General features: G+C 44.7%; 1 protein-coding gene across 2 annotated transcripts in view; it reads right to left on the minus strand.

Annotated features, from left to right (window-relative positions):
* LGI1 (leucine rich glioma inactivated 1) overlaps positions 1 to 24,359 on the minus strand; it is a 61,839-nt gene extending 37,480 nt beyond the window's left edge. For both annotated transcript variants that reach the window (XM_088476909.1, XM_088476908.1), the window contains exons 1-3: positions 24,286 to 24,359; positions 13,742 to 14,466; positions 13,355 to 13,426 (exon numbers count right to left, since the gene is read on the minus strand). In XM_088476909.1, the coding sequence (XP_088333035.1) occupies positions 13,355 to 13,426; positions 13,742 to 13,941 (272 nt within the window). In that variant the 5' untranslated portion in view covers positions 13,942 to 14,466; positions 24,286 to 24,359. The remainder of the gene's footprint in view (positions 1 to 13,354; positions 13,427 to 13,741; positions 14,467 to 24,285) is intronic.
* Between the last annotated feature and the right edge of the window lie 3,398 nt (positions 24,360 to 27,757).

Below are 27,757 nucleotides of genomic sequence, written 5' to 3' on the forward strand. Positions count from 1 at the left end.
CCCATACACTAATATCACAGATATCTCCTGCTTACCTTCCTCTTGCGGAATGGCCCGCTGTCCCCATACACTAGTATCACAGATATCTCCTACTTACCTTCCTCTCGCTGAATGGCCCGCTGTCCCCATACACTAGTATCACAGATATCTCCTACTTACCTTCCTCTCGCTGAATGACCCGCTGTCCCCATACACTAGTATCACAGATATCTCCTACTTACCTTCCTCTCGCTGAATGGCCCGCTCTCCCCATACACTAGTATCACAGATATCTCCTACTTACCTTCCTCTCGCAGAGTGGCCCGCTGTCCCCATACACTAGTATCACAGATATCTCCTGCTTACTTTCCTCTCCTGGAATGGCCCTCTTTCCCCATACACTAGTATCACAGATATCTCCTGCTTACTTTCCTCTCCTGGAATGGCCCGCTGTCCCCATACACTAGTATAGGGAGAGAATTCAACAAGCCCTGAAAAGACAATACGGGAGCTCCCACTACCCGTTCCTTTCCTTCCTTAAGGGAAGGAGTCACGGGTCCCGGGTCTCGAAAAGGGATCCTTTCGACCTGTAGGACACGCATGCACACTTGTCTCACTGCTCCGAAAGGATCAGTGAAGCCGCTTGCAGAGATAGCTTATTTTCGGATCAGCTGTCTCCGCGCTGGAGCAATGATGAATTGCTCCGGCGCTCGCGGCGAGTTAGTATGTTAGTTATCGGGGTCTGTTCAGACCCCAATAATTAACATAATGAATAGACCAATTTGGATTTGTGCCATAGAAGTGCATCACATTCTCCTACTCATAGGAGTCGATTCAATAAGCTAGCCCGTGAGTAATTGCAACCAGCAGGACGATCATTTCCGCAGGAGATGATCTAAACCATCTCAAAGTACATGGATTACTTTTTTGAACCCACTGTAACTAAGGGTGGGTACACATCAAATGATATGTCGTCTGATCCCGTGGATTGGAATGTCATGTCGTACAAATCGTCTGATGTGTACTCACTACCATGCGCTCCTGCCCACCGACATCGGGGTCTGCTATTCTGTATGGCAGATGGGCCGAGACGACGGTTGACAGCATATAGATGATGCGGCCATGAAATATATATAGCGTGCAATCGTGCGCTATATCATTCAGTGTGTATGGCCGACCGACCTCTTGTCCCATGGGTCGTGCAGTCGGCCGAGATTCACATAGTTCTGATGTGTACCCAGCCTGACGCCCCAATATAACCGAAGGCACCACTGATTTGGGGAATATCAACATGATTGCTTCATTACCAAACGGTGATGCTCACAGCCATAGCCGCACAATCACTGTGCACAATTATCCCTTGTTTTAAGGGATTGCAAAACACCAACAAGCCTTTTACACTTAATATACCCAGCGCCATATATCACCTATTGATTTTTTGATTTGGCGTTCAGAAATGTGCTTGGCCTTGCATTTTTTTTCAAGTTAATACCATAAACAACTTACAGAGAAGCAGTGCAGCCGGATAAATATTCATAGTATGCCAATCTTGTATTTGTAGTACTTAGATGCTGAACTGAGGGGCCGATTCAGACCCGGATGCTAAGCCGCAAATCGATCGCTAGGAGCGATTGTCGTCCGTCTGTGCATGCGTATGCGTTGCAGTGTGCAAGCCAGTCACTGAGATCGGGAATCGTGCGCTCGTTGTACACAGACTGAGCACTACTTTGAGTGACAGATAGCGCCGTTTGTGGGTGGTAACAGAGGAAGGTGCTTGTGAACGGGGGAGTGGTGGTGCGAACGCAGGTGTGTCTGGGCGTCAAAAGTGGTGCGCATAATTAGCGTGGAAGCGTCATTGTACACGTCACTTGGTTTTATTTCAGCCTGCAGTGATCGCAGTGCTTGCGGCTGGGTAGGTCTACTTCCAGCGCTGCGTGCAGCTCCGATAGCTATTGATGTTACTGATTAATCATACACTTCCTGGAGATGACGTGTGATAAGAAAGAAAAGGGGGCGTCTTTACACCGGCGTGCGCTCACTCTGCCGTCACTCTCTAAGACATAGAGTGCGTCCTTACCCCAGACAGTGCGATCGCGGCATTTGCATACTCGGCCCCTTTTGGATGCGAGCGATCGCGGCTTAGCGTCCGTGTCTGAATCGGCCCCTGAATCTTCTGGACACACCAGTTAAAGATGTGTCTGAATGTAATAGTGACAATGTACACTTCGCCGATGTGACTGCTTTTAGGACTGACACGGGACTGGGGACAGCAAACTATATGAAAGCAAATGAATGATTCGAGATCTAAATTCCAAGAGAGAGCTACAGTGGTCTAGGGAAGTCACAATTAAAGAACCACAATTGCTTTTGCGAAAAACAAATGATGGGAAATAATGTAATTGATCAGGACATATTCCACTGGCAGCAAACCTGCAACGCAGGTTATTAACCAATAATGAAATGTTGTAGCAATCGACCCTATCTACCCAAACGAATTTAAAGAGAGACGCATTGACGTGTCATTGGAGACAACTTGAAGGACCTGTTGTTGAAAATGAATCTGATACCTTGATATAATATCAACAACAAAAAAATCTTGGATGCTTTAAATGCATTATGTGTGGGGAAGTCGTTTATCATTTTTAACATAAACATTCTGGGATTAAAATTCCCCTAATACAGAGCCACAAGTAACAACATACTGTAGGTCGTGATTCAGACAGACCAATAAAACGGGCAATATAGGAGGAATTTAATCCTGGAACAAACCCTCAGATGTGGAAAGGTTTTCCTTCTAAACGATTGTTGCTGTTGACTTGTATCTTCACGCCCTTACTATAATGAACTCACCGTTCAATGCTCCTGACCCACCTCTCCAATCACAAGTACTGTATATGACTAGGATTTGTTACAGTACAGCTACCATCCTCATAATCATTTTCTCTGATATATAAAACAGTTTGTTAAATAACCACCAGCGAGATCCCGTCAGCAATGCCCATACCGCCTTGTGGCGGTTCCTGGTGTAGACCAGTTGCTCCGTTCAAACCTCTGTCTAATACTTCCAGCAGCACAGTATCCACCTCGCCTGCATTTGTGACAAGTATCCAGCAGCTGACTATCTTAAGTTTTCTATTAAGTTTTCTACAATATCTAGATCATGTTTTATGTCTCCACCTTGTACTGTTTCTACTCATGCCGTCCGTACCACACACAAATGCCAGTTGCCAATATTATTGGAGGCTGATAATACTTGTGCCTTACAGTAGTCACACGCACTCTCCCCACCACTTGCCATTGTGATCAGTGGCGCACGAAAGAAGTGACACCCCATGCGGCCCGCGCCCCCCCTAGTGACGCTGGTGATTGTAATTATTAGTATTACTCCACTACCTTATGTATCAATTTGCTCATCACACCTCTTAGATAGTAAGTCCGTCTTTACGGCTCTGTATAACATGTCTGCGCTTAAAAAAAAAAAGGATAAATATAATTATGATAATAAGATGCATTCAAATAGAAGTATAAATTGTGTGGTATAAATCTTACAATAGACGTGGTATATATAGATTTATGTCCAACTCTTGATGATTGCCCTAGTGGTTTATTAAGTTGTTATAGAGCAGCAACACTAGCTCAACTTATTTCATGTCAACTATGTCCTGTCACAGACATGCTAGATTGAGTAGAACACCATGGATTGTAAGTTGAAAGCTACTAAAATATTTATCTGACCAGGTTGATCCCTTGCTTAGGCACTCTCTGGTATTATGTTCACCCGGAATTACAAATCATCTATCCCATAAGATATCCCATTAACTCTATTGTGGCACAATCATGATGTGATCCACAGATTTGTCACAGGGTTGTACAGAGGACAAGACCTCCCTGATGAAAGAAGGGTCATCTTTTGGATTACGCTCAGGAAACAGTTGGTTATTATTCTCCTACAGGAGTTCTAAGTTATTCACAAATGTTGCATCACATTACCTCCTTGCTAGGATACTTACAATATACAGACTGGATGGATTCCTTCCTCAAAAGATACAAAACTAAAAGTCGCAGTTCAGTATATGATCTTAGATGCAGACAGTCATCATCTATGCTGTGTAAATGTAATTATATAAATTCTATATTCATGTTTAGGGATCTATTCATCATCACTTAATTTATATTTTCACCTACTTTTGTAGAAATTAAGTATCAGGGCTATTCATTATAAAGGCAATGCCGAAGATATCACCGATATCCTCTGCTTACCTTTCAGCCCTGATCTGGCCCGCTGTCCCCATACGCCCGGCTCCTGATAAATAACATAATGAATAAGCCCCCAAGAGTTAGCCAACTTTGGTAACACAGTTTTGCATTGATTATGGACAAAGCACAAATAAATCTTTTATTGGATTGGGATTGAAATACCGGCGGCTGTTTAGCTGCCCCGACTGGGGCAGGTAAATACCCTAACCCTCCCCTGCCCCCCCCCCCTACCTCTCTTAGTGGTGCCTAACCCTAACCTACCTCCCTAGTGTCTAACCCTAACTTCCCACCGGGTGTGCCAAGCCCTAACCCTCTCTTACCGCTGCCTAAACCTAACCCTCCTGGGGGGGAGGGTTGCTTAACCCCAATCTCTCCCTGGGGGTGCCTAACCCTCCCCCGTAGGGGTGCCTAGACCTAATCTCCCCACCCCCCAAACCTAACCCTAACCCCGCTAGACTCCCTAATCCTAATGGGCTCCCCACGGCTAACGCTATGGGCTCCCCAGACTTACCTTCGTTCGGGCTGACGTCCTCCTCGTTCCGGCGTCGGGATTAAGATAGGCGTCGGTATTTCGACATCTATTACATCCCTTGCCCGGATTCGGATGTCGGGATTGAGACCGGCGGCCGCTGGTCTCATATCCTCTTTTATTGACTCCAATTTTAGCCCTTTGTTAAGGAACCTGTCTGGAAAAGGGTTTTGACCTATTATATGATAAACCAGAATAGCCATTGTGTGATAGTGGCTCCAAATAGAACTGCCTTTCATTCTTATAATACAGCATCTTGTATTTGGATGAATAGAAAAACTTTAAAGTCTATTAAATAATAAGCATGATAAGTTTCTAGATGTCTAGAACATTTTTATCATTTTAACAATAGTTTGCCTTCCCTTACACACTTTTTCCCATTCTGTCTGTCTTTTCTATTTAAAAAAAAAAGTTTTTCTTTTGTCATATACTATTGGCCCCCAATGATTACGTATCCCACTTGCCACTGGGGATGCTCTTTACCGGAGCAATTCAGCATTGCTCCGGTGCAGGGACAGCTGCTCCAAAAAGTAGCTGTCCCCGTGATTAGTAGCGCTACTGCTTCAGTAGCAGTGTTACTTACCTTCCCTGTGGCCAGCTTCTATGCAAGCATGACCTGAGCTAAGCCGCTGAGGAGACAGTGAGGGGACAGTGGAGTGATCTGCTCGGATCCCTCATCGCAACCCTCCGGAACCTTCTTCCCATAGGAAGGAGCGGGGGACCGAGAGCCAGCACCATTTGAATATGGCGTTTGTTCTCTCATGCAAATATGCGGAAACTAGTTTTTTCAGCATGTGTAACGGGTCATTTAAGTGATGATGAATAACCCTTTGTAGTGAAAACTCCTAGAAACAAACTGCACTGCGCATACAGCGCAGAGCGGCTCCCAACTGAGCCCCCCCAGTGACGCTGATAAGGGGACTAGGAAGGAGCTGTGCCGGAATCAGGAAGATAACAGGTGAGTAGTCAGGGGTGGGGCTGGTGGCAGTAGGGCTCAGTGTGGCTTGTGGGGTGGAGTGGGGGAGGGGGGTGTTGGTGGACTTCAGACCCTCCAACATGACCCGTTCCTTTAGGTACAAAATACTCTGCTCCTGGACTTCCTTCTTAATGTATGATTGCAGTCACCTGTGGGGAAACACCTGTCTCATCAATTAACTAGTTCAACACAGGTGACTGCAATCATACATTAGGTGGAAAGTCCAGGAGCAGAGAGTTTTGTACCTAATGGAACGGGTCACGTTGGAGGGTAGGGGACTTGTGTGGCTGGGGGGGGTAGGCTCCGTGTGGCTTGAAGGGGTCCCTACGACTTAGTTGCCCTGTGGCCCCCACAAAATTTAATCCGGCCCTGGGTCAGGTACAACTATCCACCTGTGTTTGAACTACAAGTCCCTGCATTCAATGCTGACAGCTGGCTGGCAAGATATGCTGGAGAGGTAGGAGTATATTTGGACCCCTATTTGTTTACCTATTACACAAACACCCCATTATCCATGATTTCCATGAATGTGAGTCCTGGAATAGTCAGGATATCATTATGTAGATTTCTAGTGTAGAGTTAGGGAGAGACAGAACACATGTCGCCATGTTGTACGCTGTGGAGCAGATTGGTAATGTTCCTGCGTTGTTTCCTAGTCTCTTCTGTAGCTCCCTAGCAACAGTCTATAAATGTCAGGAAATTTACAGCACAAGCGAAGTGTTATCCCAGAGGCACAACACACTGTACATAATGATTGGTAAGGGATTATATTATAAGAAGATTATACGCAAACTAAAATATTAGTAGAACGGATTCACTTTATAAACTGGTCATTTTTAAAGAGGACATATGTACAAAGCTTACTGAGACATTGTACTGACCTTCCTACATTTGCTATTTGTGAATTTCAGAGTACACTCAGATGACCGTGTTGGAATCTATGAAGCTCTGTACATGATTTGTGGTGGTAAAAGGACACACCGGCACCTGCAGCATACAACTGCTGAGCGTTTACCTTCACGCTGTCATTATTAGCTGCAGAACTCCGCGGTCCTAGAGCAGTGTTTCCCAACTCCAGTCAGGGGTGTGTTTATAATGGGTGCAGGGTGTGGGTGCACATGGGCCCCTGGGCCCACACCACAAACCCTGCACCCATTTATTCAATACTTACCCTCCCTGGAGTCCCGTGTCGGCAGAAGCAGCACTGAACAAATCACCAGCAAAATGGTGCATCGGCCATGTTCTTGGCGTTTTGCACATGCGCAGTGGGACTGAGAAAATGTCAGCTGTGCCATTACCCCTGTGTCCTGCGCATGTACAGTAGACTCTGGCACAGCACTAGAGTCTACTAGTGCCGGGAGTCTACTGCTGCGATCAGTGCGCTGACGGCTGACTGATAGGAGGGGGCCCCAGATAGAGACTGCACATTGGCCCCCTCCTTTCTTAATATGCCTCTGACTCCAGTCCTGATGGAATGCTAACAGTACATGTTTTCTATATCTCCTTGCTGGAGCAAAGGCAGGGGCACCGAGAGTGGGTGGGTGTGGGTACTGATTATATGGTCCCAGGCTTGTTGGAGGGGCCCAACGGGGACCCTGGTCAGCTGCTAAGGGGACAAATGTCTAGTATGTGTAGTTGAAATGCAATATACAGTATACCTAATAGTTATACAGCTCACAAACTTTTTTCTATTTATAATAAATTTGAATAGAACAGATGGAATTTGTGAAGCAAAAGTTATGAAGAGTGTAAAAGTCTATTTTATTCAGCGATACTATTGGCCTGTGGTGGCTACGTTTGCCATGTGAGTTTATTCTGGATCCTTCTAACTTCAATTTTCTCATCTACTTAAAATGCATGAGCTCATTGCAATTGGTTCCAGGTGCGCAGTATTTTCTGTGCGGTTAGAATGAGCAGCCTAACGCCAGCATTAGTCTCTATGCACAGGCTGCTCTACAGTACCTCTAAGTTTTTTGCAAAGAGTACAGAAGCCAAGTTGAGAAAGAATTCTGTCCCCACACAATTACGGAGCAGATATCTGACCGACTAAACGCTTTTCTGATCGATTACTGATTGGTTTATAATTTGTATGTAACAAAGATCTACAATCTCTGTGCTCATTTTTTGTGTTAGGTTTTTTATTTGGCATAGAGAAGCACAGCAACCACTCGCCTACTCCTTGTGCAACAATCGCAGTATTGGTATTCATTATTTAAAGGCTAAGGGCCTGCTTCAGAGATTGGATGCAGGAGTGATTGGTGCCGGGTCCTCGGCCGCAGCGGGTATGAGAAGTTATGTTAATGCAGCAGGAGGCGTCTTTTGTAAAAAGATGCCCACCGCCAGCTACTCAGGTTTGCTGCCTGCGTCCGAAGATGCAGCATTAGATCACCCTCGCGACCATCGGCTGGACCATCAGACATCTGCACAACCCTGTGGTTGCTCAGAAAGTCCAGCTGCCGAGGCCAGTGAAGCAGTCGCTGGCTTCAGCATGCCCCAGAAACAAAGGCAACACCACGCCTCTGTTGTCGGAAACGTGCCCAGTTCCCGTTCCCAAACAGCTGCAGCAGAGTACAGCTTTGTCAACCAGGCTCCACACGGAGCTGCAGCAGTATTGCAGCACATGCGCACTGCGGCTCCGGTGTACGTGCAGTCCCGAAAACATTGGCGTGAGCAAGCCCCTAAGTCACACTGTCTGAGGGTCTGTAATCCGGTAACGACAATATCACTTTAGCCAACCTACCTACACTAAAGGCCTAAGTCAGAGGCGATCGCTGTTTGCGAGTGCGGGTTTTTTTTTTATTCGGCCTCCAGACCGCTCGCAAAGCTGTGGGCGACCACCCACAGCTAGTGCGAGTGGCCTGGCGATGGTCACAATTATCGCGACCATCAGGCTTGCATCGAGACCCTGCGGGAGGGTTTCGGCTCCGCAAGCCCGAGTGAACTTCCTGCTCTAATAGAGCAGGAAGTCCACTACTGACATCATGAGTGATGTCAGTAGGGCCGCCCACAAACAGCAGGCATTCCTAAGGGAACGAGATAATTGAGAAAAAAGATATATTCCCAGCGCACACCTGCTTGCACCTCAAACTCGTGTTAAATTAACTTATATATGTAAAAAACAGAATATGGATGATTAAATAAATAAATATTCAAAGAGTAAAATTCATGAATAAAACTCATTTATTTGAACATATACAGCTCATAATATTAAAACCAAAATTTGGGTACTAATGGGCTTGAGAATAAAGGACACTGATTTTATAAATATTGATACAGAGTATCAATAAAATAAGATAAAAAATATTAATATATAACTAATATGAATATAAATATGTATAATAAGGTGGTTTAATTCATGAATTTTACTTTTTGAATATTTATTTATTTATTTAATCATCCATATTCTGAAGCATTTCGGGAGATTGTGAGAGCAGCACCTATGAGGCGTGTTACAGTGGGCGTGTCCTGATAAATCTGAGAGGCGTGTCCTAAACCTGACTTACATCCAAATGTAAACCAGCCCAAAAGCAGTTAGTAAGATCTGTTTGTTGATGAAAACACACTAATACTTTGCAGAAATTCATAGGGATCATTGTGCCTTATAATAACCAATGCAGGGAAATGACACTAATGATCCCATTTGAATGTATATATCTCTGTTTTTTAATATAACAGCTTCATAATGAGGGTAAGGATGAAATGAGGGAGATTGGTAGACTCTTCAGGGAGACAGGGAGATTGCTACTATTTCAGGGAGTCTCCCTGACAATGAGGGAGAGTTGGCAACTATGATAGAAGTTAATTTAACACGAGTTTGAGGTGCAAGCAGGTGTGCGCTGGGAATAAATATTTTTTCTCAATTATCTTATCCTTTGGGGCCAGTAATGTTCCCCATCCACTATTATTCTAATAGCAGCAACTGAGCCCTCAGTACTCGTTTATTCGTGTATATGGGTCAGAACTAGCGCAGCCACAACAACTTCTTTTCATCTGTTCCTAAGGGAACGTCTGCATTTGTGCAGCCACCCCCCCACCCTGCCTACACAACGGGGCGAGCTGTCAATCAACATCTACAGCCGCCCCGTCTTGTAGTGAGCCCCGGAGCGACAGAGCTGCCTTCGCTCACTAGGGCTCGCGCATGCGCACGCCGGAGACTGCACATGCGCAGTGGGGGAACATCGACCCACTTGCGTGCACTGTGTGCTCACGAGCGGGTCTGAATCAGGCCCTAAGTTTTAACCACTGTAGTAAAGAAAGACATATTATTTTTAACAGATGATGTGTTAGCATGGTATTACTGTATATTTTAAATGTTAGGCCTATTTCACACTTGCCGGTTTTGACTGGGCAGCAAAAAGCTGCCCAGTTTTTTGCCGGGTGTGAAAAATACTGGTGGCTGAAAGCAGGTGCGGTCGTCATGTTACAGCCGGGAATATCCACTGTGCAGGACGGCTGCCCTGCCGTGTCCGTCCCGTCCCTGCACGCCAGTGGTGTAAAGAAAACAATGTTTATTTTCACACACACATCGGCCGGCACGTGAGGCAGCTACTCCTGCTGCGCATGCCCAGTAGTTTAAAAAAAAAATTAAATTAAAAGCGGCTCAAAGCCGCTGGTTGTGAAAGGCACTGAGGGCCTGAATAAACCCGGCCGGCTACCGCCAGGTTCTTGCCTGGCCGGCCAAAACCGGCAGGTGTGTAATTGGCCTTAGGGTGTTGGTATCAGAGCCGTAACTAGACTTTTTGGTGCCCTGTGCAAGAAAGAGCATTGGCGGAACTCTCATTTTTCAAAGGGACATAATGCACCCAAAAAAGGGCCATGGCCTCATGGGGAAGGGCCAGGGAAGAGATAGGAGAGGCCAGGAGATGCTGGGAATTAAATAAGAGGAAGCTACAAGCAAGAATGATAATAAACATAAACAGCGCCCCTTGACCTGTGGTGCCCTGTGCGATGGCACCGGCCTCACTACCCTAGCTACGGCCCTGGTTGGTATATACCTTTGTTAGCATCTGTGTGGGATTTCCAATGCTCAGGGAATAATTAGATTACAAGCTCTCATGAGCAGGGCCCTCTTTCCTCTTTCCTCCTGTCTGCTACCATCCGGAATCGGTATGGTATGGTTCGATTCCCAGCAGCGGCAGCCCGACACTGGAACAGATCCCGGCAGCGGCAGGCCGACAGCGCTGGAAATGACGATCGTCGTAAGGTAAGAAATGACTAACCTAACCCCCTTAACCCTAACCCTCCTTAGGGGTGCCTAACCCTAACCTCCCCCCCAAGTGCCTAACCCTAATCCCCCCAGTAAGTGCCTAACCCTAACCCCCCCCCTTCCCCGCTGCCTAAACCAAAGTCCCCCGGGGGGGTGCCTAACCCTCCCTCCCCCTAGCCTAACCCTAACCCTCCTGGGGGAGTGCCTAACCCTAAATCCCCCTCGGGTGCGCTAAACCTAACCCTCCCCCCCGCGGCTGTCCGCTCGCGGCGCCTGGCATCCCTTCGATCGGGATGCCGGTCTCCCGGCGTCGGTGAAATGAGCGGCGTCTACATCTAGACGCCTGGCATTTCACCCTCGCTGGGATATGACAGTGGGGAAGCCGGCTGTCAGTATAATGTCAGCCGGTTTCCCAATTGCATCCCCTACCATCCACCTCCTTGTATTATGCCTCTTACTCGTACTTACACTTGTATATTGTATACCTTACCTATTACATTTATATCCTGTACTCTGCATGTTAGTCCTCTACATCTTCATAATATGCTTCCCTTCCCCACTCTGCAGCGATGTGGATTTTTTGCAGTGAATTATAAATAAATGATGATAATAATAATTATTGCACATAGAGAAAGTGACAGGGCAGTGCTTTGCTTTGCAGTGCTATATACACTGCTCTTCAGAGTGTATACTGAAAACACTAAGCCAGCGGCTCCCAAACTTTCTTGAATCACGGAGCCCTACAGTATCAGCATTTCTTTTCACGGCACTGCTAGGCCAAAAGTTTCTTACTGTTCTGTCACCCTTACGGCCAGTTATGTGGTGGCGGACAGTGATGTGCTTCCGTTTGTCACATATTCTATGGCTTGCAGCCACCAGCACTGGTTTTGCCTATCACATTGACCATAAATATATTCATGTGGTCCTGGACCATCAACCCGTAGCACCCCTACAAGTGCCCCGCAGCACACCAGGGAGCCACGGCACCCAGTTTGCATTGGGTAATACGATCAGGTCTATTTTGTACCATTAAAATAAAACTCCATGAAAGTAGAGCAGTCTAAGAGCTCACTGGTATCATATTAATATATGATTAATAAATGAAGACATTTCCATTGGACGAGCATGCCTCACAGGTGTATATATTTATGTCCCATATTTAACACAAATGACATAAATCGTTATCTAAACCAATATTCATTGTCCCCTAAAATAAGTTTTTTGTCACTGCCCCCCCTCCTTTCATTGCGGTTATGTTATGTATAGTAAGATAGTTGCTACAGTAACATTCTAACAAAATATCCAGTGAGACTTTTGCATGGTACTATCCAAGTCCCCATAAACCATGTTTACTAAGCATTGTTAATTTATATGTTTAAAATTCTTAAGTTATTATTACTAACATATATATATATATATATATATATATATATATATATATATATATATATCCTATAGAATAAGATAGAACAGACATTGTGAATCCCACCCAATATAGAGAATAAGAGGAAACGTACTATAGAGTTGGACAGTTTTGAAAACAGACATCTAACACTTGGGACTGTCTCTGGAGATTGAGGTCAGTTGGCATCATTGTTTTATACAAAATCCATTTCAATGCATATCGGTAATACACTGCTAAATTGTGGCTCTGCTTACATTAAACCCAGTGCTGGCCACCATCTGGTTACCAAATGCCAGAACATGTGAAGGACCTTATTATTTTAGGGGTCAGGTTTGAAAATCAGATCACACAGGTCCCTATGAACTAGTCTGATTAGCGGAACAGTCACTCTGCATTGTGATTGTGTAGGATCACAATGCAGAGTGTTACAATTCTCTGACAAAGTAATCAAACGCTACCAATGTGGCCACTGGCCAGTATATATTTTTGACTACAGGTTCTGCTGATAGGTATGATTAAAGGTTATTGAATCCAGCCACAAAGAATTGCATAGTGGATACATAAGCAACTCTGTACAAAAGTCAGGAAAGAGGTATACATGCATGGGACTTACTAAATATAACACATCTGGTGCTATTAGAGCTTTTAAGCTTTAGATAAGTAGGTAGTTATTAAGATGCACAGAGCAGCACTTGTGTATGCATGTTTGCTGCATTGCTCAGACTATTCCGCTATCACCAGCTAAAATAATGAATATCACAGCTCATTCTCCCCCAGTACACAGAGCTGCAGAACACTGTGTATCCGATGCACTCAATTTAATTATATGTCCCTTTAATGACATGAGCGGCCGGGGGCACCGGCCACTTTGCAGCAGTGCAATTTTTCTACAAAGAAACGAGTGCACATAAAACAGGTGACACCAGTCAAACAATATACTGTAATAGCGAACACTCTAACACACATGCAGCCTTTAGGGTTATGAAATAAAGCTTTGCTTACAAGAGCTGCAGAGATGGGATGTGTAAAAAACTCCCCTCTGGGATCTCTGTAAATTCAGATCTCACAAATGACCTGCAAAAATATATAATACATATATACACAAACTGCATAAACAGCAAAATATAAAATCATAAAGTGTCATATCAATAACAATGTATAATACTAAGCTCTATTGAATGCAGCATTGTTTATTGGATAAATGAAGATTCAAATAACATCTCAGGATATATCCATGTACAGTGAATAAAGCAATAATAGCATAAAACAGGTTCTCCTAGTATGTTCTAGACTAGGGTGACATGCATCTGATAGTGAGACTATAGAAGAGATGCTTAGAATATAATATAGACCTGTACGGTAAGAGAATAAAATGCTTACAGCCCTTACAGTGAGATAACATCAGGAAGGAAGGTGCGGGGGATAGTCTTGGCGTTCTCACATAAGGCATTGTCTTTGGTACAGGTGCACCAGGTCGGGCATTTAGACTTGCTCGGTTTTCTCCCTTCAACCTCAGTCATCAACAGCAGCGCAAATGAGATGCAATAGAAAACAGCAAATCTTCTAGGTGGTCTGCTGCCATTCCCCATCCTCCAGGTATTCTCTGATTGTAGCCAGTAAGACGGGTATCCCAAACCATGAACAGCTGCTGTACTCCTCTGTAAGGCCAATACAAGGACCACTGCTCACCCCTGGACTGTCTTCCTCTTCCCAGCCTCTGGTTTGCTTGCAGAAGACCTGCAGCTTTATCTGTAAGCTGTGTGTGTGTGTGTGGTGTGTGCAGTGGGAACACTAGTACTGTGCTGTGTGATGGGGATTATCCCGCTGCCTTGCAATAAGAGCAGAGACAAGGGAGACATGCATTGCCATGTAAATATCAAGCTCGCACAGCAGTAGAATGCCAAGTGATGTCATTTAAAAAATGCACAGCCTGCTGCTTTCAAAGGGAGGCCCTTTCCTTGTGAACCAAAAATAGTACAGCATTATGTCTTGCTGGGGCTTAGAGGAGGGGAGGGAATTCATCTCTTCAATAGCCACCTTCAGTGTTAAATCCTATGGGAATTGTGTTTGCTTTATTGCAGGACACCGGGAAGGTAAGCCGGATCAGAAGTTATCTGGAGAGTAAGAAATAAAGCAATTATAAGTCATCTAAAGCATTACTGGTCATTAGGGCAAATGGTCCATCACTATTAAGGCTCATAGTACAGGAGACAAGCAGATCCCTGTATTGACAGCTCACTCGCAGATGCTTTTAGTAGATTGCTGTTATAGGAATATTAGCTCCAAGGCCTGTAAAATTACATGACATTTCCTCTTGCAGAAGACCGGGCAGCTAAGTCAGTGGATAGATTGTGGTAGAAGACATATGAAATACTGTAATGTACAGTGCATAATAGTGTGTTAAAACTGTACCAAGGGTTAATAGCCGTCATACAAAAGATATGGTGAAAATTTGCACAAATCAGATTTTGTGAACGAAATGTGAAAACCAAAGAGTTGCAAAGTCCCAGAGATACAACCTTTAAGTTCTGCTTCTATGTTCGAATGTACATTGCTGTAAGTGGATACCTTCCCCCAAATCCACATACAGCCCCAGCGATGGACATATCCTGGTCTGATGCCCACTATAATAGGGAAATCAGGTGGTTGAGGTCCCCCTGCTGTAGTGACGTCAGCGTAGAGCTGCTGCAAACACAGTGTCATGGAGGCTGCCATCCCTGCACTGAGTGCTGGGCCTCTTCTCCCTCATACCGTGGGAGACAGGGTAATAGCAGGATTGCACCACTGGGGTGGCAGCTTTATCACCAAAGCGCTCCCAGGAATTTGCGTCCATACCAAAAGAGAACAAAAAATAAAAACCCATTTATAGTTTTCAAATCAACGTGAACTGAATAAATAACTTTCCAAAACCCTTGTTTCCATCCACCCAAGTGTTTCACTCACTATCTGTCAATCATTCACATACAGTTACAGTAACTGCACAGAAAACCTTAAAACATGACCTGTTAAGCTGGCCACACATCTAAAGATTATCTGTCCAACCAGCCAACTAGTTGGTTGGTTGGAATGAAAATCTGGTAACGTATGGGAGTAACTAATGACCATCAACTGGCTCCTAAATGCCAGAAAACAGATGAAAATGGTCGTCAGACAAGTTTGTTAAATGTTTGATTTAAACAATTTGTTCAAACAACAGTTTTTGTCCATTTTCCGGCGTTTGGGAGCAAATTGCTGATTGTCATTTGCTTTCATACCTTACCAGGTTTTCATTCCAACCAATCAACTAGTTGGCTGGTTGGACAGATAATCTTTAGATGTGTGGCCAGCTTTAGTGTGTTCCAGTACAGATTCAGAGACTCTCAACCTTTTCCTCAAAAACTCCAGAAAGTGACATGAATTTAATATCAACACAATGCCAAACAATATCTAATCCACCTTTATTATTATTATTATTATTATTATTATTATTATTATTATTATTTTATCAAGAAATGCATACAACACAGTCATAAACAGCACGGTAACATTCAGTCAGACAGTATCCAAGGCTTTCCAGAGAATTCTAGTAGAACCACATATAAAACAGGATGAAAACCAAATGATAGGATTCAGGGGAAAAGTAAGGCTGGGTACACACCGGAGCGATGGGCATTTGTTCCAACCGTCGCTTGTGACCACGGGAGCGCGCAGTTTGCGTACACACTGAGCGATGTAAGCAATATGTTGTTATGAAACGGCATATCGGTCCGACATCGCTCCCGTGTGTACCCAGCTTAAAGGTGGGGAAATAATGAGGGAAGGCAATTGATAGGGGGCTGTCACCACCATAGAATCCAGGTAACAGTAGACCAGGAGCAGTGTGGGTGGAGGTTTTCATAAGTACCACACGCATTGTACCCACACGTGGGTATCTAGGCGAGCGTTGGCTGTTCAGGATCATGACTTAAAAGGTCTAATGTATAATGAAGCATGTGACCGAGAAGTAGCTTTGTAGGAATAACCAAGGAGTCCAAACCTGAGTAAAAGCATTCTACTTATCATATAGATAATATGTAATCTTTTACATGCTGCAATAAACCAAATACAGCAAGTATAACAGTAAAGTGTGTGTGTTGGGGTGGTCACACTGCTTATAGCATCTGTCAAGAAGGCATTTGGTTGCTGCTAGAATATGGGAGGCCAATTTGGTAGAGTGCCTATCTGCATCTTGTAGAGGAGAGCAGTGCTGAGAGGTCCAAAGGTCTTTAACTTCAAAGCACGGAAAAGACGAGGCCAGGAGGTCCTGGGCCATATCCCAAGAGACTGATACCAACCAACCAATCAGCTTCTGTCATTTAAACCTTGGAGAGAGATAAAGTACTAACCAATAAGCTTCTCTCATTTTTCAAACAGTATAAATGTCAGTTAGAAGCTGATTCAGAGGCGTATATGTAATGGCTGCTCCTGCCGACATGGGACTCCTCAGAGGTAAGTATTGAATAAATGGGTGGAGGGCGTGCAGTGTCCGCCCCCTTGGACTCAGGGGTCCGTGTTCACTGCACACCCTCCATCCATTTATTCAAAACTTACCTCTCTGGAGTCGTGCATCGGCGGTAGCAGCGCTGTATAAATCACAGGCAAAATGGCGCAGTAGCCACTGGCACAGTACTAGAGTCTACTAGTGACCGGAGTCTACTGCTGCGCTCAGCGTGCTGCCGGACGCCAGGTAGAGAGGAGGGTGCCCCGGGACGGAGACTGCACATGGGACCCCTCCCCTTTTTTTATGCTCCTGAGCTGAATGGTTGGTACATTAGCTCTCTCCACTTTATCTATCTCCAAAGTTTGATACATCTCCCCCACAGAGTTTTTCAAAATCAGTTAGACTTCTAAGGAGCTGGTGTGATGTGAGGGAATCCAAGAAATGTCCCAACTGCACAAAGTCAAAAATTAGCTTGAGAGCGCAGACAATGGAACATCAAAGGCCAGCCATGGACCCCTATCAGAAACATTGCATGAGAAGTGGATGCCTGCCTCAATCCAGGGTTGGGCATAACATTGTGTACACCCTAAGGGAAGGTCTGGGTTATCACACAGTGGAAGAAATGATAGTTAATTCACGTGTGAGGTGACTGGCTCCTACATATTCCAAGTCATGGTTAAGAAATGCAGGATAACAGGATAAAAAAAGAGGCTGGTGAGGTACAATCTCGGATGCTTGGGCAGCCCACAAATGTGACAACAAGAACTGAGGTTAACCAGAAAACCTGAAATCCTCAGTTCACACCTGGCGCTCCTGGAATAAACAAATTAGAGAACCAATATTTTCCTGCACAATACACAGCACTGCAAAACTTAAAGGTCAGTTGCTAATCCAACATGCATAGCAGAAGAAAAAAGATAGGATATATAAGTTGCGCTGCTGTTACTGTGTAGTTCAATATACTCAATTAATCCACATCACAAACTTCTCTGAATCATAAAAACATTTAATATACAATAATAAACTTCACAAATCATCATAAAAATCTCTCTATAGAGAATACAATTAAACAAGATGTTGCGATTGACCACTCTTGCAACTCTAATGGATATATCTAAATTTGATACAATTGAATACAATTGCTCACCGCTTGATACATCAAATATTTGTAATATCCAATGGACTTGAATATCAGCATTTTGTTGGTACTTGTAGTGCACTGAAGCTCTTTGTAATGTAAATGATTGGTAAAAGAGCACTGATTGTACCTCCATATATCCACCCAAATGACACTTCACACAATATTTGATGAACAATAAAATCCCCCCTCAATAGGGTATCTAATGCATATGCATGTGTGTCAGTGTTGGGCTGGGATCTGTAGTGTGGCCGGAGCTCCTTTGGATTGAATGTAGAGCGCTGGATGTGGTGAAAGGAGTAAATAGAAATAGCACTCCACGTGATGATGTCATATATAACAGGAGTCACCTCTCGTAAATGCAGGGCAGAGTGGCAGCTGTGTGTGAGACACGTACTCGGCCGACACCGCAGTCTGACAGCGGCCTCTTGTCTCTGCTGGTGATGTGATATTCACCGCACTCCTCCACGTCCTGATTGCCAGCTGGCTGCACTCTGGATTGAGCCGACACCTCTCTGTGCACATGAAGTTCAAAGTTGCAGTGGGCAATAGTGAATAGTAAAAAGTCCACTCCAAGTGTGCAACAGCACTGTTCACAGTGTATGAAATTCCCCTTCAACGCGTTTCGCTCCCCTCTTGGAGCTTTTTTTTTTTTTAAAAGCTCCAAGAGGGGAGCGAAGCGCGTTGAAGGGGAATTTCATATACTGTGACCAGTGCTGTTTATTATTGTATGTATATTAAATGTTTTTATGATTCAGAGAAGTTTGTGATGTGGATTAATTGAGTATATTGACCTACACAGTAACAGAAGCGCAACTTATATATCCTATCTTTTTTCTTCAGCCCACAAATGTGAGATATAGATCTAAGTTTATGATAATTGATCTCTAAATCCAGCCATGTAAGTGAGGAGAGTGGGCAAAAGAGTCTATGATTTGGCTCAGTGGGCTGCCCAATAGTAGTAAGTCCTTATCACTTTCATGGGTTGTTATTTCATTTAAAATAAATAAGTTTAAAAATTCATTTTAATTACAATCCTGCTCAGCCACAAGATTCGAAGATATTTCCAAGTCTCCATTCCTCCTATATTAGGGGACACTAATTAATACCACTAAGTGTCCAATGACTAAAGAAAAGATCTTGGGCACAACATAGAGCACTGTCTAGTGCCATTCTTAATAGTAAGAGGGTCTGAGGGTTACTATTGTAGAGGGTCAGGAATAGAAGGCTTTAAGTCCCATGAGAAAGTTTCCAGACAGGCCAAAATGTTGCAAGGTCTGGATCATGAAGCACCATGATGTCTTGTCAAAATCTTTATCCGTATCAAGGGAATAATTGCTGAACTCTTTTGAGTGTTTAAAATGTGGATCAGAGCAGTGGTCTTTCACATGCTGTTCCTCATTTGTCTGCCTGGGATGAAATTCACCTGGTCGTAAAGAATCATTGAAGGTAGCACCAAGCTCCACCTATTTGCCAGAATATTGGCTTAACGTCATTGAGTAAACAAGGAGTTAAATCAATCTCTAGCACACCAATATTCTGGCCTCTAAGGCCTCACCAAACCAGCAGGCTACTCCGAAGATAGAATCAAAGAGGACAATTGTACTAAACATAAGCTACAAGTGTAAAGTAATAGAAGGAAATATAGAGGCGCCAGAAACTTTAGAAGTTATGTTTACTGAAATGACCAAGTTCAGAACCACAGTAACAGCTGCTTGGGCAGCTGGGATTGTATAAAGCAGCTCACCGAGGGTGGTCACTGCTATTCCCAAGTCTTGCAGACATCTTATTTCTTAATCACACAATGACCTTGAGAGGCTGTAACAATATTCACACCCCATACAAAACGTCAATGTGGTAACAAACACTACTACTTTCCTTGTGCTCTATCTAAGCTGATGCCTAAGATTTTATGGTGCTCTAGGTAGGATTATTAAAATGATCGGGTAACGTGATCCTGTTTGACCAAGACCTATAAAAACAGACCTATAAAAATTGAAGCATTTTTATATCCCACATTGAGGTCCTGGTCATATTAAAGTCATATTCCTGTAAAGCTATGTTCCTGTAAAAGCATGTTTATCTAAAGGCATGTTCCTGTAAAGCCATGTTCCTGTAAAAGCATGTTTCTCTAAAGGCATGTTCCTGTAAAAGCATGTTCCTGTAAAGGCATGTTCCTGTAAAGTCATGTTCCTGTAAAAGCATGTTCCTGTAAAGGCATGTTCCTGTAAAAGCATGTTTCTCTAAAGGCATGTTGCTATAAAGGCATGTTCCTGTAAAAGCATGTTTCTCTAAAGTCACGTTCCTGTAAAGTCATGTTCCTGTAAAGTCATGTTCCTGTAAAGCCATGTTCCTGTAAAAGCATGTTTCTCTAAAGTCATGTTCCTGTAAAGCCATGTTCCTGTAAAAGCATGTTTCTCTAAAGCCATGTTCCTGTAAAAGCATGTTTCTCTAAAGGCATGTTCCTGCTTCCTGTAAAGGCATGTTCATGTAAAGCCATAATTAGTGTAAAGACATGTTTCTATAAAGGCATGTTCATGTAAAGGCATGTTCCTGTAAAGGCATGTTCCTGTAATCTCGGCATTGTGTAGCGGGGGCGGGGCCACGATGGCACGATTATGTGGTCATGATCGTCACTCAATGTCAGCATGTATGATGTAAAGCATACTTGCCTACCTTGTAATTTCTCTACCCGGGAGAAGCCCGGGTAAGAGAAGCAGGAGGGTGGTGACGAGGGCAGGGCCTGATGAGTCGCATCATTAAGCCCCACCCCCTTGCAGTAAAATCGCCGCGATGTGCTAGAATTTACATAGGGGGTGGAGCCAAATAACGTGATTCATGTAGAATCGTGTCATTAAGCCCCGCCCTAAACACGGACACCCGCGATCGGCGCGGGTTTTCTCCTCATTCTGCCCACTTCACTAGGAAGTGGGCAGAATGCAGGAGAAATGCCTACTCTTCCAGGGGTGCGGGGGTTACCCGAAAAATCGGGAGCCTCCTGCGAAAACCAGGAGGGTAGGCATGTATGGATGTAAAAGCATGTTTATGTAAAGGCATGTTCCTGTAAAGGCATGTTCATGTAATGCCATATTTCTGTAAAGGCATGTTCCTGTAATGCCATGTTCCTGTAAAGCCATGTTTCTGTAATGCCATGTTCCTGCAAAGCCATGTTCCTGTAAAGTAATGTACCTGTAAAGTAATGTACCTGTAAAGCCATGTTCCTGTAAAGTAATGTACCTGTAAAGTAATGTACCTGTAAAGCCATGTTCCTGTAAAGTAATGTACCTGTAAAGTTATGTTCCTGTAAAGCCATGTTCTTGTAAAGTAATGTGCCTGTAAAGTAATGTTCCTGTAAAGCCATGTTCCTGTAAAGCCATGTTCCTGTAAAGTTATGTTCCTGTAAATCCATGTTCCTGTAAAGGCAAGTTCTTCTAAACCCAAGTTCCTGTAAACTAAGCCATGTTCCTTTAAAGCCATGTTCCTGTAAAGCCATGTTCCTGTAAAGCAATGTACCTGTAAAGTAATGTACCTGTAAAGTTATGTTCCTGTAAAGCCATGTTCCTGTAAAGTTATGTTCCTGTAAATCCATGTTCCTGTAAAGGCAAGTTCTTCTAAAGCCAAGTTCCTGTAAACTAAGCCATGTTCCTTTAAAGGCATGTTCCTCTAAAGCCATTATCTGAAAAGTTATTCCTGTATGGTTCTGTTATCAAATTCATTTTTTTTCTTGTAATGATATACCACATCTCAGTTCCACGTTCCCTTACACTGTAAAGGGCTGTGCATTGCAGTATACAAATGTCCCTGAAAAAAAAAGTAATTTAACAAAGCTGCAAATAATGGGACTGACGGTCACAAAATGGGGCTAATTTATGCTTAAGAACAAGGACGGACGGGGGTTGCTTATCAGCCCTGGCAGTCCCCCAGAAAATGACCTTGCGGAACGCCCCCATCTTTCAGTGTCCTTGTCGAGTAGAGCGCCGGGAGGCGGAGCTGATCGGCCAGGGTTTAACACCGGACCTGCCCATCTGGCCATCTGCCCTTCTGGCATTTGCCAGAATTGCCAGATGGGCAGTCCTGCCCTCCTCAAGAGAAAGCAAGGTGTGTCCGGCTCCGATCAGCAGCGTAGGTGCCCAGTTTAGTCAGGAATACGTCTCATACACTTTCTCCCATGTTTTTATCCTTTGTTTTACATATAAAATATGCATTTGTGACTAGGCATCAACGATACCTGAAAATCATCTCTAATACAGCAGAAACAACTCTCCATCTCTTGTGCGGATTTATTTTTAAATGACACAGACACAAGCAGGGGAAAGTGGCAGAATCACGTAACCACCGTTCTGAGTGACATCACATATACAAACTGGTGTAGATGCTGTATAAGTAAATGGATAATTCCAGTACTGTATATTCGGCTGCAAGGCTGTAATGCACAGTGTAACTGGCCATTCACAGCTCTAGCAGAGCACTCACACCAGACTATATATTCCAGGTGCCCTAGACTGCGGGCCTCAGTATCCTGGATGTGCTGTCCATTCCTCTGCACCCCTGCTGGCGCCAGGTCCCCCTTCCCCTTGTACCTTCCGTTGCCTCTGGGAGTTCACCATTGCAGGCTGCACCTACTTAGCTGCCCTCCTACAAAGGTTGATTTTGATTTAAATATGTTAAATCATGCTCAGAATAAGATACACCTGATCATTCCGAACCCAAGGATTGGCTATCAATAAATGCTGCTTAGGGTGGGTACTGTGCGTCTCTTGCTTTGCGAGTCTATTTTGTAATATCCACTACAGTACACACTTCACAACGTTCAATGAAATTAATAAAAAATAATTGTTTTACTAAGTTATATATAAATATAACATAGGAAAACAAATTGCCATTTCCCATTACATTCTAAAATCAATATTTGTATCAGGAAAACTGTCTAACAATCTATAAAACACACAGTGGCCGATTCAGACTCGGACGCTAAGCCGCGATCGCTCGCATCCAAAAGGGGCCGGTTATGCAAATTCCACGTTCGCACTGTCAGGCGTAAGGACGCCCTCTATGTCTTATAGAGCGACGGCAGAGTGAGCGCACGCCGGTGTAAAGATGCCCACTTTTCTTCTTAGCACACGTCATCTCCAGGAAGTGTATGATTAATCTGTAACATCGAGAGCCATCGGAGCTGCACGCAGCGGTTGAGGTAGACCCTTCCCCATCGCAAGCACTGTGATCACTGCAGGCTGAAATACAACTAAGTGACGTGTACAAGGATGCTTCCATGCTAATTATGGACGCCCATTATACGTCGTTTTGACGCCCAGACACTCCTGCATTCGCACCACCACTCCCCCGTTCACAAGCACCTTCCCCTGTTACCACCCACACTGTCACTCAAAGTAGCGCTCAGTCTGTGTACAACGAGTGCACGATTCCCGATCGCAGTGACTGTCTTGCGCACGTGCACTGCGACGCATACGCATGCGCAGACAGGAGACAATCGCTCATAGCGAGCGACGGCTTAGTGTCCGGGTCTGAATCGGCCCCACAGTTCTTTCTCATTCTAAAATGTTTATAGCATGGTGGCCGGGCAGGGTCAGAGCAATTAAAATGAATGTCATACCCAAAGCATTAGATTTATATCAGATTCTTTCTGTTATAGGGCCTGATTCAGCAAGGATCGCAAGTGCGGTTATGCACACAGACGGACGATTGCCTGCGCGAACACTCCACTGCGATCGGGACTACAATCGCAGTGACTACGCAGACCCATCACAGAGTGATTGACAGGAAGTACCGTTTGGGGGTGGTGACAGGAAGGGGTGGTGGCCGGCGAAACGAAGCCGTGCCAGGGCGTTTGAACGCCATTACAGGGATGTGCATAAATTAGCCACTGCGATGGCATACGCAGCTTGAGCTCTCTCTGCATACCAGAAGGTTAGGAATTCCTGAGTAAGGTCTGACCTTGTGCAAGTGGGCGTGAGGCTGCGATGGTACTCGATGTTACCGATGGTTTCGCAGTCTTGCTAAGTATTACGGATGTGTGTAAGGTAAGGTGGGCATCCTTATGTTGTGCTGCGATGGCATAGCTATCGCAGTGGATTAGCATATCATCGCAGTGAGACTGCGTGCGTAATTGCAGCTGCGATCGCAGTTGCTAAATCAGGCCCAGAGTCCCAAACTGTATATGATTCATTTTATGCAAATTATATTTCCCCCAAGATTTACCACCCCATACTTTATCATAGCGTCAAGTGTGAATAAGATTTGTTGCAAAGATATAAAAAATATTACCCATCCTTACACACTTTTACATATATTTTCAAGTCAGACACTTTATGTACCTACCTGTAGTATATGTACAGAGACATCTAAGGCCTCTTCTAACAATATGTCTCACAGCTCCTATCCGTACAGGGCTGACGCCCTCATTCTGTAATGCAGTCATTGCTACCTCCTCTGACTGTCCGGGACGCCAGGAGAACGTGAGGGAGAAAATCTTGGATCACCACAACATGATGAATGCTTTTTGCAAGACAAAAAAAAAGTAGGAATATCTTGTAGCTTCATTTCTGCACTGATCAAAGAGACAACATACAAAATTTATTAATGATGGCACAAAACCTATGACAGCTATCTAACATGTTCTGCACAGCTAGTGATTGCTGGAGGAATTGCGTCCAGAAAGGAGCACTCTATCATCATATATTAGTATTAGGGATGTGCAGGCTCGGTTCTACTCGGTTCCGTTCGGTGGGATTTTGGGAGAGTATACGCAATTAACTCAATGGTCGAGCAGACTATTCCAAGAGATCCATGGGCTTTCTCCTATCTCTGGCTTTGCCATGATGTTAGCAAACGCAACAAAAACTTAAACTCTGACTCTGCTGTTGTAAATAAATAAACTTAGTACTTAAGTTTGTACTTGTACTATTTTTTGTGTACTAACAACACTTCCCTCTCCACTGCCCTTACCCCTCCCAACCCTCCCCTTTCCTTTCTCACCTTTTCCTTTCCACATCATCCCCTTTCTCTTCTCTTCCCAAACTCCCTTTTCCCTCCCTGTCATCCCCTTACCATTCCCACCCTCCCTTTTTCCTCCCAGGCCATCTCCTTTCCATTCCCAATCTCCCCTATCTCACTCCACCCTCCCTTTTCCCTCAACACCCTCACTAATCCCTCGCTGTTTCTTACACAACCTCCCCTTCTTCTCTCTGCCTTCTCTTTTCCATCCACACCCTTTGCTCTCCCTCCACACCCTCCCCTTTCCCTCCCGGCCATCTACTTTCCATTTCCATCCTCCCTTTTCCCTCCCAGCCATCTACTTTCCATTTCCATCCTCCCTTTTCCCTCCCGGCCATCTACTTTCCATTTCCATCCTCCCTTTTCCCTCCCAGCCATCTACTTTCCATTTCCAGACTTCATTTTACCTCCTAGGCTATCTCCTTCCCAACCTCCCCTATCTTACTCCACCCTCCCTTTTCCCCCCACACCCTCCCCTTTCCATCAACACCCTCCCTTCACCCTCAACACCCTCACTAATCCCTCACTGTTTCTTACACAACCTCCCCTTCTTCTCTCTACCTTCTCTTTTCCATCCACACCCTTTACTCTCCCTCCACACCCTCCCCTTTCCCTCCACCCCCTCCCTTTCCCTCCACACCCTTTACTCTCCCTCCACACCCTCCCTTTCCCTCCACACCCTCCCCTTTCCCTCCACACCCTCCCTTTCCCTCCACACCCTTTCCATCCACACCATTTACTTTCCCTCCACACCCTCCCTTTCCCTCCACATCCTCCCTTTCCATCCACACCCTCGCGGACAGGGAAAAAACCATTGATTCTGCAATTTACGCCGAATCAGTGTGTTTCCGCATGGGAGTTCCAATTTTTCGTTGCGGGAAAAAGGCTATTTTGTTTAATAGTTTTTCCCAGCGCTGCAGGGATTTTGGCTGGCAATTAGTCGCGGGGTAAACCCTGTAGCTAATTGAATACCCCCATAGTGTATGCACAAAGAAACTGCAATCGGGACAGGAGGCAAAATGATGGGCATTCCTGGGTGGTGACTGGGAGGCTGTGCCGGAACAGGGCAGAACTGAATCCTGTGTCGGGCTGCACCCTGCGTGTCCAATGGGGATGGGCCGACAGCACCAGTAAGTGCAGCGCTGACTGCAGCATCTTGAGGATGCTCTGATCAGCTGTGCAGGCTGCAGGGAGCCTATCTGGAGCTTCTAAAGGATGCTTCAGCAGCGCTGCAACAGTGACCACAGCTGCAGGCTCCCTGCTAGCCAGAAGTAAGGGCCATGTGGCTACAATGGCGCCACCCACAAAGCCCTGCGTTCTGGAGAGGGAACCGGTGGCACATCCCTAGTTACAGCCCTGCTGGAAGGTGGCCTGAAGTGAACACCAAAAAAGTCTGTCTCATGGGCGTGCTATGAGAGTGTCACGGGCGTGTCAGTGACAGCAGCTGTGTTCTCAGACGCAGAGTCACAGCCATAGAGGCCATGTTCAGACTGATACGGCACCTGCCAGAGGGCTGCTGCAAGAATGGTGCGCGCAATGGTGCACAGATGATGGCGTGTCAGGAATAATTGGCGGTGTCACTGTGTGCCGAGATGCTGAAAGTGGCAGTAACTAGCATTTGCATTATTATTTGCATATTATTGCAGCTGCGACTCTGGCAACAGACGCAGCAGAAAAGAGAAAAACAAATTTCCCCGCACAGCCAAGGCCAAGCCTTGATACATACAGATAACCTAAGAGCTTGTTCAGAACAGACTGCCTCATTTGATAAGGGAGATACATACTACCTGGTAGTCTAGAATTGTGGATACGTTTAACTAGACTAGATACATGCTAATTGACACATTGGTTTCCTATCTCAAACATTGTACGCACGCAATTATAAATACCTTTGCCACAGAGTGTGAGCGGAGAAGTAATTATACAGTAGTATAAAGGGCAACACTGCCCAAACCGGATGACTGGTAGTGATTTCACTTCACTCCAAGCCTAAATGTTTCATAGCTTTTATAAGCATGTTTTCTGGACTGTTTAGCATATCTAATTAAATTATTAATATTTACTTATATTTTCGCCTATAGGAATTTTTCTTCCTTTATAAACATATTTTTTTTAAGTTACAGTATAATAAAAGGTACATTTTAAATATTATAATCATATCATATACATTGAAGATTTCATATAAGTGCCCCAAAAAGGAATATATTTTCTTTTTTTGCCTGTGCAAAATATTCCATTAGAATTTCTGGTTTTTATTCCTGGAGCACCACCAACACCTATTTTGTAATATAGAGGGTCCCCTCTAATTGACATGTTCTAAGGTACTGTTGGTTTATTGGCTGTTTTTTTTACAATTTTTTCATCTAAAACCTGTGCAGGAATCCTTCCCTAAAATCCCCATTTTCCAATTGACATAAATACAGACAACACACAGATTCACTTAAACAAAACCTTGATGGGACTATCTTCTGCAGGGGATGCAGTCAGGGAGGAAGCCGACAGTCGAAATGCCGACCGCCGGCTTCCCGACTGTGTAATCCCGACAGGGGACTAATGATAGGCGTCGAAATCCCGACGCCTATCATTATCTCTACGCCGGGAGCCTGATGCCCGGCATACTGAATGAAGGTAAGACGGGCGGCGGGTTCAGACAGCCACGGGGGGGGAGGGAAGGATAGGTTAGGAGCTTCCCGGGGGGGATTTAGGATTAGGCACCCCTCCCGGGATGGTTAGGTTAGGGGAAGGGGGGGTTAGGATTAGGCACCCCCGGGGGAGGTTAGGGTTAGGCACCCCCCCC

Source organism: Taudactylus pleione, unplaced genomic scaffold (genome assembly GCF_031769625.1).
Source record: "Taudactylus pleione unplaced genomic scaffold, aTauple2 ptg000198l, whole genome shotgun sequence".
Taxonomy (NCBI): domain Eukaryota; kingdom Metazoa; phylum Chordata; class Amphibia; order Anura; family Myobatrachidae; genus Taudactylus; species Taudactylus pleione.